We start from the raw sequence: 16,719 nt of genomic DNA on the forward strand, positions 1-16,719 counted from the left end.
CCCTGGCCATGAGAGAAATGCAAATCAAAACCACAATAAGATATCATCTCACACCCAGAATGGCCATTATCAATAAAACAGAAAATGACAAGTGCTGGAGAGGATGTGGAGAAAGAGGCACACTTATCTACTGTTGGTGGGAATGTCAAATGGTACAACCACTGTGGAAGGCAGTCTGGCGGTTCCTCAAAAAGTTAAATATAGAATTGCCATATGAACCGGCAATACCATTGCTAGTATCTACTCAGAGGACATGAGGGCAAGGACACAAATGGACATCTGCACACCAATATTCATAGCACCATTATTTACAAAGGCAAATAGATGGAAACAGTCAAAATGTCCATCAACAGACGAATGGCTAAACAAACTGTGGTATATTTATATACGATGGAATATTATGCAGCTGTAAGACAGAATAAAGTTATGAAGTATGTAACAACATGGATGGACCTTAAAGACATTATGCTGAGTGAGATTAGCCAGAAACAAAAGGACAAATACTATATGGTCTCACTGATATGAACTGACATTAGTGAATAAACTTGGAGAATTTCACTGGTAACAGAGACCATCAGGAGATAGAAATAGGGTAAGATATTGGGTAACTGGAGCTGAAGGGATACAGATTGTGCAAAAAGACCAAACGTAAAAACTCAGAAATGGACAGCACAATACTACCTAACTGTATACAATTATGTTAAAACACTGAATGAAGCTGAATGTGAGAATGATAGAGGGAGGAGGGCTGGGGGTACAAATGAAATCAGAAAGAAAGATAAACGATAAAGACTGAGATGGTATAATCTAGGAATGCCTAGAGTGTATAATGATAGTGACTAAATGTACAAATTTAAAAAATGTTTTTGCATGAAGAAGAACACAGGAATGTCATTACTGCAGGGTGCTGAAAATAGATGGTAATTAAGAGTTTAAAATTTTACCTTCTGTGTGAGACTAAAGCAAAAAATGTTTATTTGGTACAAAATTTATATTTTGACTAGTGCAGTTCCTAATATAATTTATGTAGACAGCTTAATGAACACCATAAGTACATGGAACCTTGAACAGGACATGAAGTTGTCGGTTTGTCCAGAGTGATGCCCCGATAAATCCCAGAGTGATTTGAACAGTGAATAAAAAAGTATTTGCAAAGTCCTCTTCAGGGAATGGTGAGAAAGGGGGAAAATTCAACTTCCCCAAGTTGAATTCTTGATATTCTCACAAGCAGTGCAGACAATCAAAGCTACAGGCTGAGCCCCCAATCTTGGGGTTTGTTCACATGAAACTTCACCCCACAAGGGATAGGTCAAGCCTACTTAAAATTAGCCCTAAGAGCCACCCCCGAGAGAACCTCTTCTGTTGCTCAGACATGGCTTCTCCCTCCAGCCAACACAACAAGGAAACTCACTGCCCTCCCCCTGTCTACGTGGGACATAACTCCCAGGGGTGCGGACCTTCCTGGCAACGTGGGACAGAAATCCTGGAATGAGCTGAGACTCAGCATCAAGGGACTGAGAAAAACCCTAGAATGAGCTGAGACTCAGCATCAGTGGATTGAGAAAAGCTTCTCACCAAAAGGGGGAAGAGTGAAATGAGACAAAATAAGTGTCAATGGCTGCGAGATTCCAAACAAAGTCAAGAAGTTATCCTGGAGATTATTCTTACACATTAAATAGATATCACCTTGTTAGTCAAGATGTAGTGGAGAGGCTGGAGGGAACTGCCTGAAAATGTGGAGCTGTGTTCCAGGAGCCATGTTTCTTGAAGATGACTGTATAATGATAAAGCTTCCACAATGTGACTGTGTGATTGTGAAAACCTTGTGTCTGATGCTCCTTCTACCTATCTTATCAACAGACGAGTAAAACATGGAATAAAGATGAATAATAGGGGGAACAAACGTTGAAATAAATTTAGAGTGAAATGCTGGTGATCAGTGAGGGGGAGGGTTGGGGGATATGGTATATATGAATTTTTTTCTGTTTTCTTTTTATTTCTTTTTCTGAATAGGTGCAAATGTTCCAAGAAATGATCATGATGATAAATATGCAACTATGTGATGATACTGTGAATTACTGATTATACATGTAGAACAGAATGATCAAAATTATGAATGTTTGCATTTGTTTGGTGTTTTTTGGTATTTAAAAAAATTTTTTTAATTAATTAAAAAAAAAAAACCTCCATTCAAAACAGCAACTAAAAGTACCTAGGAATGAACTTAACTTGGGACATAAAGGACTTGTACATAGACAACAATATAACATTGCTAAAAGAAATCAAAGAAGATCTAAATAGGTGGAAAGGCATTCCCTGTTCATGGATAGGTAGGTTAAATATAGTTAAGATGTCAATTATATCCAAATTGATCTAAAGATTCAACACGGTACCAATCAAAATTCCAACAACTTACTTTGAAGACTTGGAAAAGCTAGTGTCCAAATTCATCTGGAAAGAAAAGAGACCCCAAATAGCTAAAAGCATCCTAAAAAAGAAGAATGACGTGGAAGGATTAACACTTCCTGATTTTAGAACTTATTATAAAGCCACATTGGTCAAAACAACATGGTACTGGCACAAAGAAGAATCAAAGAATCAATGCAATAGAATCAAGAGCACAAAACAGACCACCAAATCTATGCTCAACTGATTTTTGACAAGGCCCCTAAATCCACTGAACTTGGACAAAACAGTCTTTACAATAAATGGGCATGTGAGAAATAGATATCAACAGCTAGAAGAATGAAAGAGTACCCTTACCTCACACCCTATACAAAAATTAACTCAAAGTGGGTCAAGCACCTAAATATAAGAACTAGTACCATAAAGCTTCTAAAAGAAAATGTAGGGAAATATCTTTAAGACCTAGTAATAGGAGGTAGCTCCTATTAGGATACCATATCCTAATAGGATACCGTAATATCCTATTACGGTATATATACACAATGGAATATTATGCATACTTTGCACAAGATGAAATGACATCCTGAAGCACATGACAAGATGGATGAGACTTGAGGACATAAGGCTAAATGAAATAAGCCAGACAGAAAAGGATAGATACTATATGATTCCACTTTTATGACCATGGTAAGGGTAAAATCAGAGGCTTCTGATATAGAATAGAGGAGACCTATAAATGCACAGAAGTTTGAAATGGGGCAACAGTTAGCTAATGAGGTTTGAACTTAATTGTAAAGGAATAGCCAGAAGTGAAGGCAGTTCACTAGTGGGTCTTTAAGTAATATTACCATATTGAAAGTGAACATGATTGAAAGGGGTTGTATAGATTCATGTGTCCCACTGATTAACACTACAAATAAAAATAAGTTCTTGCATGAACTACTGCAAAGGTATGATTCTTGTACAAAAAGCATATAATTTCAGGATATAGGGGAAAAAATGCTATTGCATGCTATGGGTTATGTTTAACAAGAAAGCATCAACACTACTGCAGTAATACCAGAGGTACATAATGGGGGAGAGGGAGAAGAGTTAGGGGGAGGTTTGGATTTTCTATTTGGTGAGGGTGTGTTTAGGGGCTATCTTAATCTTGGGAAGAATAAAATTATCTAAAAGCAAGAGTGTTGATGGACTGTTGACTTTGGACGTCATACATGAGTCCCAGCAGATGGCGGTGGCAGAAAGATGCACTGACTGAGAAGTAGATTGGCAAATGATGGTGTATACATGCAACTGAACATTGTGCTGCTACAAAAAGGAACAAAGCTGTAAGGCATGCAACAATGTGAATGAACCTGAACCTATGGGACATTTGGTGAGGCAAAATAAGCTAGAAACAAAAAAGTAAATATTATATGATCTCATTTAGAAAATACTTATAAGAAAACTGAGGCCTAGATTGTAAACTCTTATAGCAGCCACATTTAGTCCAGAGCAGTAATTGTTATTTCTAGACTTTGAGGGCTGATATATATATATATAAAATCTGGTATTTAGAGATAGGAACAAAGCCAACCAGGTTGGGATTAAGGTAATTCAGAATTCAGGCACAAGGAAAATACTGTCTGTATTTTAGAATATCACCTATTCTTTGAGAACAAAAGAAGAAAGGTTTATTTTATCAAGAACATAAATTTTCTGTAGCACATAATCTACCTCAACCTGTCTGGATGAATCATTTAAACAATCCAAACTCACAGAGCCCAGAATAAGAATGAGAGCCTTTAATCCTGTACATTTTAATGTAATGCCTGGATATATCCCACAGTACATTAAGCAGATAATCAAGAAGTATTGGCAAAGTCCCTTGAGGGATGGGAGAAAAAGTATGGAACTATAAACTTCACCACTAGGGAAACCCGATACTGTGTCAAACATTATTGACACCCAAATCAATAGATAAAGCCCTTGATCTTGACATTTGCTCTTGTGAAGCTTATGTATGTGGCAGAAAAGCTTAGCCTATCTATAGATATGCCTAAGAGTCACTTCCAGAGGACCTTTTTTGTTGTTCAGATGTGGTCTTTCTCTCTCTAAGCCCAACTCTGCAAGTGAAACCACTGCCATTCCTACTACATGGGACATGATATCCAGGCAAAGAGTCTCTCTGGTGGCATGGGAGATCATCACCATGGATGAGCTTGGCCCTGGCACCATGGGATCAACAATGCCATCCTGACCAAATGGGGGAAAAGAAGTATAACAAACAAGGTATCAGTGGCTGAGAGAGTTCAAATAGAGTTGAGAGGCTACACTGGAGGTCACTCTTACACATGCTTCAGTTAGACATGATAACTATCGTAACTTTCCAAACCCTAACCAAAACCATTCTAGCCTAACCTAAAGAATATCTAGGGCAGTAAATAAGATTGAACAAAGGCTCCATGCCCTAGGGTAACTCTCCAGACCCTACAACCTCCAGATGGGTCCCTGAACCAGAAAGTCCTGAAATGCAGAGAGGCCAGCACTCCAGAACATCAACTAGTTCCATCCCCCTATCCCTTACTGTCGACAGCCCATTCCCACATGAAAAACTTAGAATGGACATAGCCCAAATACCTCTAAAGAGTGGGAGAAAGATTAAAGGTGATGGTGGAGTTACACAGAGAAGATCAGGTTTAATAAATGAGTTTGAGTGATGAATCATACTGACATTTCTTTTAGCCTCCAATACCTTAGGGCAGCTAGAAATAAAAACCTAAAATTGTGGAATTGTAACCCATACCAAATTCTGAAATGTGTTCTACAATTAATTGTTGCAATGTACTTTGAAATCTATTGCTTTTATGTATATATGCTCTTTAAAGAGAAAGAGGAGTATAGCAGAGAAGACAGAATTTAACAAATGAGTATGACTGCTGAATCATACTGATATTTCTGTTTGTCTCCAATGTCTTGGAGCAGCTAGAAGAAAAAAACAAAAAATCATGGAACTATAACCCACACCAAACTTAAAATCTGTTCTATACACTTTTTAAAATGTATTTGAAAATGTATTGCTTCTTTTTGTATATATGTTATATTTCACAATTTTAAAAAGTTAAAAAAAAAAATTTAGCCTTGAATCCTCTGAGTCACTCCTTTAGTACACAGCATTACCCAAAGATGTCAAATAAGAGGTTTTGTAGGGTAAGTTCAAACTATATTCCAATTACCTGCTGCAAGATTTCTGAATCATGGTTATGATAAACATGAAACTGTAAGTGAGATGGAATCATACTGCAATCCCAAGTCTCCCACCCAAAATCAGTCCTTTGAACTCAGCTGTAGGCAGTAAATCTTGCTAGCAGAGAAAGGCCAAGAAAAAAATGCATTCATGATGTCACAGGTTCTATCAATCATTATCATCAGATTCATAACCTGCCTTTCAAATTACTGTACAGGATTTACAAAGTATAATAAAACTCACTAGGGGTGCCTGCCCGTGCCAAAAAAAAAAAAAAAAAACTCACTAGGCTGACTCTCTAATTTAAACATATTGATCATTCACTATGTGCTAGGTCCTGGGGATACAAACATGAAGACAAAATTCCTCTTTTCCAAGAAGCTGAGTCCCCTGAGGCAAAGAGATGCAAATGGTAAGTGCTATACCAGAAGAAGGTACCAACTGCAGTAGGACCAAGAAGCAGCACTTATTTCTATAGTGCAGAGCCGGGGGATGTATCAAAAAGGTGTAACAGAGCTTTTAAGTTGGCATTCTCTAAGCAGAGAAAAGTGGTCATGGCATTTCTATCATGACCTGAGCAAAGTGACACAGTAGGAAAGTTCTAGAGTTGTCAGGAAGAGGGTGAGTTGTTCTACATCCCTAGAGTGTAGTGAACATGGAAGAGACTGCCAAAAACAAAACTCAAGTAAAGTTTGGTATATCCCCTTTCCTCTTGTACATGAAGATGGACATGGAGATGACATCTTTTCAATATTAACATTTCTTTATTGTCACTCCCCATGCTTAATAGTAAGTACATTTATTCCTTGACAAAACACCTTGGCCATCAACCACAGCCCTGGCCAGGATCCCCTCTCATTCAAGCACTATCAGGTTTACAAGGGTGGAACTAGAACTGCCATGAAACGTTTAAGAAGTCAATCAGATAATCTGTATTCAAAACACAACAGAACAAAACCTACTTAATTACATTACTGGACACTTTCATCTAGGCAATACAATTTTTTCAGCCTGTTCAATATTTTTATTGACCACGCTGAAAAAGACAGAAAGACTTAAATATGGAGATAAAGCAACAACAACAAAAAGATACCAATAGGTGTGATCACAGACTTAAGCTTCAAAAACACTCGAGAGGTTGCACTGATGAACCAAATACAATGAAACGAAATGTAATGGAGATAAATATAAATTGTTTAAAAATGAAACTAAAATTTTACATTTATGTTTAATATCAATCATACAAGTTCAGGATGGGGAAGATCTTAGTTTGACTTCAATATGAAATAAAAACTAGGGATTAGTCGTCATAAATTCAATACGAGCAATTAAATGGCAGCTCAAAAGCCTCTAAAATTCAGGCTTTATGCCACATTAACAAAAATGCCCAATTCAACACTACAAATACATGTATAAATCTTCTACTTGCTTGGTACTGTCATGTCTGCCAAGGACACAAAGATGAATATGGCACAACCCTTGCTTTCAAGAGTTTACAGCCTAAAGTGGAGTTCTTTAAACCATGGGTAATAATTTTGTGAGTTGCCACCAATATTGTTTAATGAAATAGAAATGAAAAGGAAAATATCATAGTACACTGTATAGAGCACATACTAAAAATAAATACTATCATCACGAAATTATGCTTAACTTTTTCATATTTTTGTATATACATTTTGTACATGTGTGCATAAATATATACATCCTCATATATACACACATAAACCAAATAACATTAAATGTATTCCTTATTGTAGATCATAATCAAAAGTCGGAAAGACATTAGTCTAATGGAAAAGGATAAAACAAAATACCATGATAGGGTACAAAGCATTATAGGACCTTAAAAAATAAAATACTTCTGGATGAAGAAGGGGAGGTGTATGAACAAAGATCCAGAAAAGGATTTACAAAGATAACAATATTTGAAATGAGCCTTGACAGAAAATTATTCAAGAGATAAACAAACGGGAGAAGGCACACCACGTAAAAGGAATAATATGAACAAAGACATGATGCAGCAAAGAACCAGAAGTGTTTAATGGGCAGCAATGGTCCTGGCAAACAGCAGCATGGGTATAAATAAGTCCAGACAGAGGGGCTTGAAAAATTTTCAGTTTGGCTAAAGTATAAAGTACAAGAAGGTCAGTAGACGAGACTGAAAAAGCATATTTAAACCATAACATAGAAGTGCTGGAAACATAGTAAACACTTAATGAATGCTAGCTATTATAACTAGTCTTAGCTCTGGGCTTTACCCCATATTATCTTACGACTCTATATGGTTTCAAAACTGTATGAATTACTGAAAGGTTGTCATGCAAATTATTTGTATACAGCCACAGAACAAGGACTTATAGGAAATTACAGTCATTACTCTTTTCAATAAGGAACATTCTAATCACAGCTAACAACAAACATGCTGTCCTGAGAACTAGTGAGGACACTGTCACTAGATGTATTTGAATAAAGGTCAAATGTGCATCTTCGGAGGTATGATAATAAATCCAGATTATAAAGTTCTTAGTTTATCATACTCTAATTCTTTGATCAATGTTGGCTCTTGCTTATGAGCAAGAGGTCATGAATGAGTTTTGAAGGGAGAGGGAGGAACAGATGGAAGCAGGAGGTTGGAATTTTATCCCATTGTATAGTTAACTAAGAGAACAGGAAGCTTCTGAACAATTTCCCAACACAGTAATTATCTTTAGAGTATCCTAACGTGTGATATAGCAAATCAACTACAAGTACTTGGGCCACAGCTAAAATAATTTGCAATGTATTTATGAATTTTTGTTAATCTTGCTTTTTCATGCAAAATCTGTCAAGAGGGGCTTTGAGGGCATAATCATAAACTGGTTTGCTCATTACAGCAAAGCATAATATTGGCATTAAAATCCTAATATAGCTTATCCAATAATGTTGACACATTGGGAAAATTTTCAGTTTCTGCTTCTAATCAAGAATAAAAATATAAGAACCAAAAAAGATTCAAAATAAAAACTATTGAAAATTGAATTCAACACCAAAGTAAAAGTATGGTATGAATATAAAGTACTTTCAACTTCAATGACCATTCTTTTCAAACTGCTGTGCTTTAAAACACTTAAAAATGTCAGAGTAAACACTGCTATGTTTACAATTTAATGTTTCCAAAGCACTTCCCCTTTAACACTGCATGATAACTGTGACATTTAAATAGTCTGTTAAATGTTGTTGCATATTAACTTTTCTATTAAAAATGTTGATAATTTCCCGTTGATTACGCCCTGTTTGCTTCACAGAATAAGAGATAAAACAACTCCCTTTCTTGGTTTGAGAAGACACTCAGTTAATGTTTGCTAAATTCAACTTCTTTCATTCCTACTATTAATGTCTTAAAAAGGGCAATGGTACCCAACATACTCCTGAGGGCAAGTATAAAAAACCTGTCATTTGAACTTGCCACACTCTATCTGTACTATCAATGCAAGGCATTACATTCAGTAAATACTATGTAGTATTATTGAAATGTCCAGTAAGGGAAGAAAATGCCTAACATACAACTATTCAGTTTAAACTGCAGTCTGCAGAGTATGTTTCATTTTTTGAGCCAGGGACATACAATGCTAACAAATTTATCTCAGAGGCAATGTGATATAATGAGAAAAGCTGTGGCTTAGCATCCCAAAGTACTACGTTCAAATCTCAACTCGGCACTTAATGGCTTAAGGATCTTAGATCAGTCACTTAATTTCTCTGAGCTAAAGCTTTTCTCAACTGTTAAAAAGGGGGGGGGGGGGGAGGAGACATGATATTCTGATATAAGGCTCAATTGGAATGAGGGATGTGGAAGTCCTCTGTAAATACTAACTCCCTGATCATAAACATAGAGCACACATTCATTATTCAAAACAAAGTAAGTTTTCCTGGGTATACAATATCTCACTCTAATGGATGGCTTTACCTCTAAGAGAGTATGGGGCCATTCCAGAAGCTTCAAGACTGGGATTTCCTTATGGAGCAATTAACAAGAGTCCACCGCCCTCACATTACTTCAGTGAGCTTACCAGCAGATTTAGTGCAATTTTGTGAACACTGGTTCTTTCAGATCTGGTTCCATGGACCAATTCTTTCCTCACCTTCAGACTACTCTGTACCACAGGATCTTTACTAGATATATTTCTTTAAAAAATTAAAGACGTTTTTTAATATATGGTATTTTTTCCCTTACGTGGGGAAAATCAAGCAAGAAAAAAATCAGGTCAATGTAAAGCAGAAAAATTTGCATTACTTTTTTTAAAAAATGTTTATTGAGAAATCTCCACACACATACGTCCAGCCATACTATGCAATCAGTGACTCACAATATCATCACATAGCTGTGTATTCTTCACTATAATGATTTTTAGAATGTTTGCATCACTCCGGAAAAAGAAAGAAAAAGAAAAAAAAAACTTATATATGCCATATCCCTTACCCCTCCCTCTCACTGACTATTAAAAATTGAATTCAACACCAAAGTAAAAGTATGGTATGAACACAAAGTACTTTCAACTTCAATGACCATTCTTTTCAAACTGCTATGCTTTAAAATGCTTAAATATGTCAGTAAATACTGCTATGTTTACAATTCAGCTTAATGTTTCCAAAGCACTTTTTCTTCTAACACTGGGTGATAAAATGGACTGTGACATTTAAATAGTCTGTTAAATGTTGTTGCATATTAACTTTTCTATTTAAAATGTTGATAATTTCAATATTTCAATCTACCCAATTTTTTACCCTTTATCTCCTCCTATTATTTATTTTAACTTTTTTTTTTATTATTACTCATCTGTCCATACCCTGGATAACAGGAGCATCAGACACAAGGTTTTCATAATCACACAGTCACATTGTGAAAGCTATATCGTTATTCAGTCATTTTCAAGAATCAAGGCTACTGGAGGGAAAAAAAAAACAGTTCAACAGTTTCAGGTACTTCCCTCTAATCACTGCAATACACCATGAACTAAAAAGGGACATCTGTATAATGCATCAAGAATAACCTCCAGGATAACCTCTCGATTCTACTTGAAATCTCTCAGCCACTGAGACTACTTAGTCTCATTTCTTTCTTCCCCCTTTGGACAAAAAGGCTTTCTCATTTCCATGATGCAGAGTCCCAGCTCACCCCTGGGAGTCAGGTCCCACGTTGCCAAGGAGATTTACAGCCCTGGCTGGGAGTCATGTCCCACATAGGGGGGAGGGCAGAGTTCATCTGCCAAGTTGGCTTAGAGAGGCCATATCTGAGCAAAAAAAGAGGTTCTCTAGGGGTGACTTTTAGGCACAATTATCAGTAGGCTTACCTTCTCCTTTCACATTACTTTGAAAGTTAGAAAAAAGAAAAGAAAGAACTATTACAAAACCAAAATATAGGGTATTTTGTTTGGTAATGAAAAAAAGTTTCACGTCTACTAAGTGGAGATAGGAAAAAATAAGCAACAAATACCCTGAATTATTAAAAAATTTACCTTATGAGAACAGGTAGAAACAAGATGATTTTCTGAGACAGCTTCTACTTCTAAGAAGCCAAACTAATACATAAGCACTCAAACCTTGGCTGCTTTTCTATTCTAAGGCTTTAATTACTACACCTATTCTTAACTTTTGTTGGTGCTTGCTACTGATGCTGCTGTTGCTGAAGGGTTGGAAAAGTATTTTTTTGGTGCTTGGTTTCTGTATTTGTTAGTTTTAGTGCAACCAATACAAGGAAAGACAGGTGTTCTACAAATATAGTTGGATTTTTCTCACCTAATGTGTTTGGAACAGAAAAGATGCTTCTTAGAAAGATGGAATCACGAATGGAAGGATGCAGGGCTTTATAAACAAAACAAAGTAAAAGAAAAGCAGAGATTCTCTAAGAGGGAAAGAGTCATAAGGAGTCAAAATATGAACATAACAGGTTCGTTAAATAAGAGCCTTCAGTCATACTACAGAAAGAAAGAAAGATAGTCAAGTATATCACAAAATACTGTTCATTACCAAGAAGAAAACTAAGGAAATTGCTGAAGGGCACAAAAGGACTAACAACCTCTAATACTGCATATGGACTGGCCCATCGTAGATGCTCAAAAATAAAAAAAGTAACATCCCACCCCTACCCTATGTAATGTCAATTACAGACTACTAAAATGGAAAGAACAGTTCAAGTATCACCTAGTCCTAAATGAATAAATGTAATAATTCAAAAACGTTAAAAATCTGCACAGAATTTTTATATCATAAAAACCAAAAAGTCAGTAAGACATTACTACAGGTTCTCAAAATCCGTAACAATGCCAAATACAGATCAGGTGCAACAAGAAAAACCCTTTGCACTGCCTCAAAAGGGGACTCCTTGCCTCACCAACATCAAGGCAAAAGGAGGCCCTTCTCCCCACATTTCTCTTAATTGGTGGAAATTAGGTATAAATTTCCCCCCTTGCTGTAAAGATTGTGGGTTGGCAAGTAGAAATAAAAATCTGTATTCCAAGCTGGTCATAAAAATCAAAGTTGAAACTCAAACATTTTCTCATAGGAACAATGAAAACGGTTAGATTTTAAAGCTAGTGCTCACAGCAATTAAATAATGCAGCTGAAATACCATGTTTTTATAATTAGCTATATAAATATAATATTTAAGCTACATTATGGACTGAACTGGATTTTCTAAAAAGGCAAAGGAATGTAGCCTTAACGTGATTAAAGGAAAAAATGTGTCCTGAATTTTAAATAACTTATATGAAGAACTTCTAGACTATAGTAAAGGGAGGGAAAAAGCAGAAAGCCATGAAAGAAACAGAGTAGTGCAGTGATGAACAAAAAGAGCATCTAAATTACTTAACTACAGCTCCTAAGGAAACGTCTTGGAGTAACTGCCTCTTTCATTTCACAAGCATTTAAGTCCTGCCTTAAGTGGCCAATGCTGTGCCCCTCCACAGGGAATAATTTGTCTAAACCTAAATCCACAATCTGAGGAATGCAAGAATCTCATTTTACCTTCTTGAGTAAACCACACATCACAATCCTAGGGCTTTGAGATCACGTATGCCTACCTTGATTACCTTGTCTTGCTTCCTTCTCAGGACTAACACAACTGAGAAAATACCTAGTGTTACCGTTACTCTAAGTACTAAGGAGAGGAAAAAAAAAAAGAAATTAACATTTATTATGCACTTGCTATGGTCTCATTTGATTTTCACAACCCAGTAAGACAGGTAAATATTATCCCCAATAAGAAAAAGAAGTTAATAACTTGCCCACGGCAACAGTAAAGATAAGTCAGGACTCTGAACTCTGCCAATACCACCACACCAAGATTCCTCCCCAAAAGGGAAGAAATTATCACTTAAATGGCACTGGACAGTTAACCACTTTTACACCAATTACTTGTTACTCCAGTTAAGCAGTTCTGAAAGCTATGGAGAAGCTAAGTCATCAATTCCTCATTTCACAAAATCTATTTAATAATCAATGCTCTAAGAGAAAGGATAAATGTCCCCGAGGTAAATCCTGGCTCTTCACATCATTTCCCAAATCCCTCTCACAAAGCTTCTAAGACTAGTGTTTCTTTTATCACTTCTCTCCTATTACACATTATTATGCTACTATAACATAACTAATTAAAAACTTTAGACACCTTTCAAAACAAGATTTTCTATCAGTAAAGAGCTTTCTGAAGGTTCTTCAACTTAAATATATTCAATTTTCAAATGATAACTTGCCTGATGATTTTCTGAAACACCTGTTACCACTCTGTTTAAAAAGTTATTTTGTAGTGAATTTTGAACTAAATCTTGATGAAACTGCAATAAAAATCAAAATCCTATGTTTAGGGTGAGCCATGGTGGCTCAGCAGGCAGAGTTCTCGCCTGCCATGCCGGAGACCTGGGTTCAATTCCCGGTGCCTCCTAATGCAAAAAAAAAAAAAAAAAAATTCTATGTTTAGACAGATTCTTATCTATAATTTTCCATTGCAAGCCTACAAAACAGAAGACCTGTACACTCAACATTTTAAATCCATTTTTAACTGAACAAGAGGACAGATGACTACAATAATACAATGTGATAGAACTCTCCTATAACTGCCAGAAAACATTAGCATAATAAAAGCAAAACTAACATTCAGCCCCTCCTTAAATTATTGTATATTCTCTTTAATTAAGTTGAATGTTAAAATAATTACTTAGCTTCTGTTACACAAAAAGAGATTCTAAAAGGAATGATGGTCTCATCTAAAACCTGTTGTTTTTTTAAACAAAAGTGTGACTTTGTAAAACAATGAACTCAATGTGGACACATATTAAAAACACTTTCCGTTATAAGGCAATTATTTTTTACCGAAGGCAAAACAAATTAAAATGGATCAAACATTTGCAATCAAATGTCTGCAAAATTTTGAACTGAGAAAATGATGTCAATGTTTTCTATCCCATTTTTGCAAGGTTCTAATACAAAAATAAAAACAGCCATCGGGCTCATTAATTCAGGTGAGGAAACTCAAGAAAAACTGAGGCTTTGGAGCAAAGAAAACAGAATACCAGAATTTGATTTATTGGGTAGAACTGCCCTGTGCCCCCACCAGAAACCTCTGGCAGCTGCCCGGGCCCTGTCAGCCCCTCCCGGGGGCCGCACCTGCCGAAGCCGCGCCGCCAGCGCCCCCTGCCGCCTTCCCAGCGCCCCGAGACTGCCGGGAGACCCGCGCCCACCCCCGCGCCCGGTGGCCGCCCCGCACCCGCACCCGCACCGGTACTCGCCCGACTCCCGCCCCGCGCGGAGGCCGCGCAATTGCCGGTAGGGACCGCGGAGCGCGGACGCGAATGGAGGCGGGGCCGGGAGCCTGGGCGCGTCCCTTAAGACCCCCGCAGCCGGCAGACCGGAGCTTCACCTACCTACGCCGTATTTCTCCTCCTCTGTAGGGGTCCACATGGCTGGGCCGAACGCTGCCCCGCGGGCCCCGCGGCCCGGCGACAGGGCGGCGGGGACGGCCGCGGGCCCGACTGTGGCGCACCGAGAGCCGAAGCGGGGGCGGTCAGGCGGCGCAGGGCAGTAGGAGGTGCATCCCTCACAGGCCGGCCGGGGACACCGCCCCCGCCTCCGCCACCGCCCCGTCTGAACCGCGGGACTGCCTGGGCGGTCCAGCAGCCCTTGGCGGCACGGGCGAGGGTCTCACCACCTATCCACCGCCGCTGCTCCCGCGCTTCCACTCGGTTCCTCACCGCTCCGCTCCCAGCGCCGCCGCGATCCGGGTCGCCTCAGCAGGCTCGCAGGACGCCCGCGCATGCGCCACTCCCCTGCGCATGGGGGCTCGCGCTGCCCGGGCTCGCGCCGCCCAGGCCCGCGCGCGAACCCACGCGCCGCCGCGGCGCGCCGGCGGAGGGAAATCCGCGAGAGGCGATTGGACGGCCTTGCCAGGGGCGGGGCAGTTTCCCGGAATGGTTGGGGGTCCTAGATGGCTGCGGGAGGTAGAAGGGGCAGGGCCTCGCAGGTGAGAGGACCCTCCCCACGCGGCGACACTTCAGGAAACGGAGGACGCTCTGGCGCGCAACGCCACAGGCCTGACCTTGGAATAATGCGCCCCCACAGGCTTTCGAGTTCCATGCCTTCTATCAAGGGCATCGAAATCCCTGCAGGACCCTTAAGAGGAGAGGGAACATCCGGAGGTAAAAGGAACACCTTTTTCAAGCCTATGCCTGTGTTAGCCGTAACTGTGTGACAGCCGCATTCCCGGAAGGATCCACGGAATCTACATGCACATCCCCGGGACCCGCGAGGTGAGGTCGCCACAGGGGAACGCAGTGGGGCACAGCCGTGTCGCGCATTCCTGAGTCTCCAAGCCGCTGATGCCTCCTCGGTTCTCAGTTACCCTGGATTGACCTGCACGACCAATATTTGGAGCCGCAACAATCACAGTGGCTCTCTTTGTAAATAAGTACTTGGCTCCTTTGACTCGGAGGTTCCAGTCTGGGGTACCTCTTCTGCTGCTTCAAGGTCTTTTCCTCCCTCACCATCCTGCATTCTGTCTTGGTCTGGAAACGTTTCTCCTCTCCTCCCCTGTTCCCTAAAAGTCTTTTCACTCTGACTCCTGCAAATGTTGCCTTGTGGCTCCAGCTCAACCTCTTTTCAGAGGTTTCTGGAAACTGCAGGACTTCCCTTTTCCACCTGTGTCCCCAGCCCCAATCCCATCAGATCCATCTCTGTCACCAGCATCTCCTACTTGAAACCCTGTGCACATCCCTCACTATTACTCTTAGAGACCCCCATCCTCAAAACTGAGCTCACCACATACCCTCCAGGAACTCTTCCCTGATCTTGTAAGCCACACTACGTCCTTCCCTCTTTTGCTGGGATTCCTGCTCTGTGCAGTTGTGTCTTACTTCCACCCTAAGATAAATAGTCAGGACCCAGAAGTCAAGCTCCACACCAGTCACCTTTCTGGTCCTTCAGCTCCCAGCCCAACACCTAGCATATATGTGTTGAATGGGAAGCAAACAGATCATACTAGTTCACAGTGTCCTTTGTAACTGGTCAGTCCTCCTAGGCCTGACTGTGCCCACCTGGATTATTCCTGTAGCTCCTGACCTCTGCACTACAACCACCACAATGAAGGCTGACCACTCCTGCCCCAGAAAGATGTCTGTTGTATGAATGACTGAATTTCTTAATAACCAGATGCACTTTTGTGTGTGTGTGTCCCAGAGCATAATAAAAGAGATGTTCTTATTGATGTAGATAGTTGTTCTAGGAAGATAAACCTCTGACCATTGGCCATAGCACCATGGAATAAAGCCACATTCCCACAGCTTTCTCCAGAGAACTATCCAGCAAGTGGGGCCAAGCTATCCAGAACTTCTGAACCAAACTTTAAAGCTCTTATTTCATCCTCCAGTTCTGCTCGCTCATCTGATGTACACGATGAGAGTACCATATCCTAAGGGGGCCGATCTTCCCCCAAGTTTGCTCTCTTGTTCCTAATATGAACCCATCTTAGGTGATGGATTTCCCCAGACAAAGACAGTCCCACTCCTCAACTGTGCATCTCAGCTTGGGAATGAGAGAGCATTAATCTTAATTGGCAAAGGAAA

The 16,719-nt window shown here is 39.5% G+C and overlaps 1 protein-coding gene and 1 pseudogene across 6 annotated transcripts in view; one reads left to right on the top strand and one right to left on the bottom strand.

Moving 5' to 3' along the window:
• LOC143657733 (lanosterol 14-alpha demethylase pseudogene) overlaps positions 1 to 14,432 on the top strand; it is a 46,064-nt pseudogene extending 31,632 nt beyond the window's left edge.
• DOCK3 (dedicator of cytokinesis 3) overlaps positions 1 to 14,617 on the bottom strand; it is a 719,821-nt gene extending 705,204 nt beyond the window's left edge. For all 6 annotated transcript variants that reach the window (XM_077129171.1, XM_077129169.1, XM_077129173.1 and 3 more), the window contains exon 1: positions 14,527 to 14,617. In XM_077129171.1, the coding sequence (XP_076985286.1) occupies positions 14,527 to 14,563 (37 nt within the window). In that variant the 5' untranslated portion in view covers positions 14,564 to 14,617. The remainder of the gene's footprint in view (positions 1 to 14,526) is intronic.
• Between the last annotated feature and the right edge of the window lie 2,102 nt (positions 14,618 to 16,719).

The sequence above is a fragment of the Tamandua tetradactyla genome, chromosome 15 (genome assembly GCF_023851605.1).
Source record: "Tamandua tetradactyla isolate mTamTet1 chromosome 15, mTamTet1.pri, whole genome shotgun sequence".
Taxonomy (NCBI): Eukaryota; Metazoa; Chordata; class Mammalia; order Pilosa; family Myrmecophagidae; genus Tamandua; species Tamandua tetradactyla.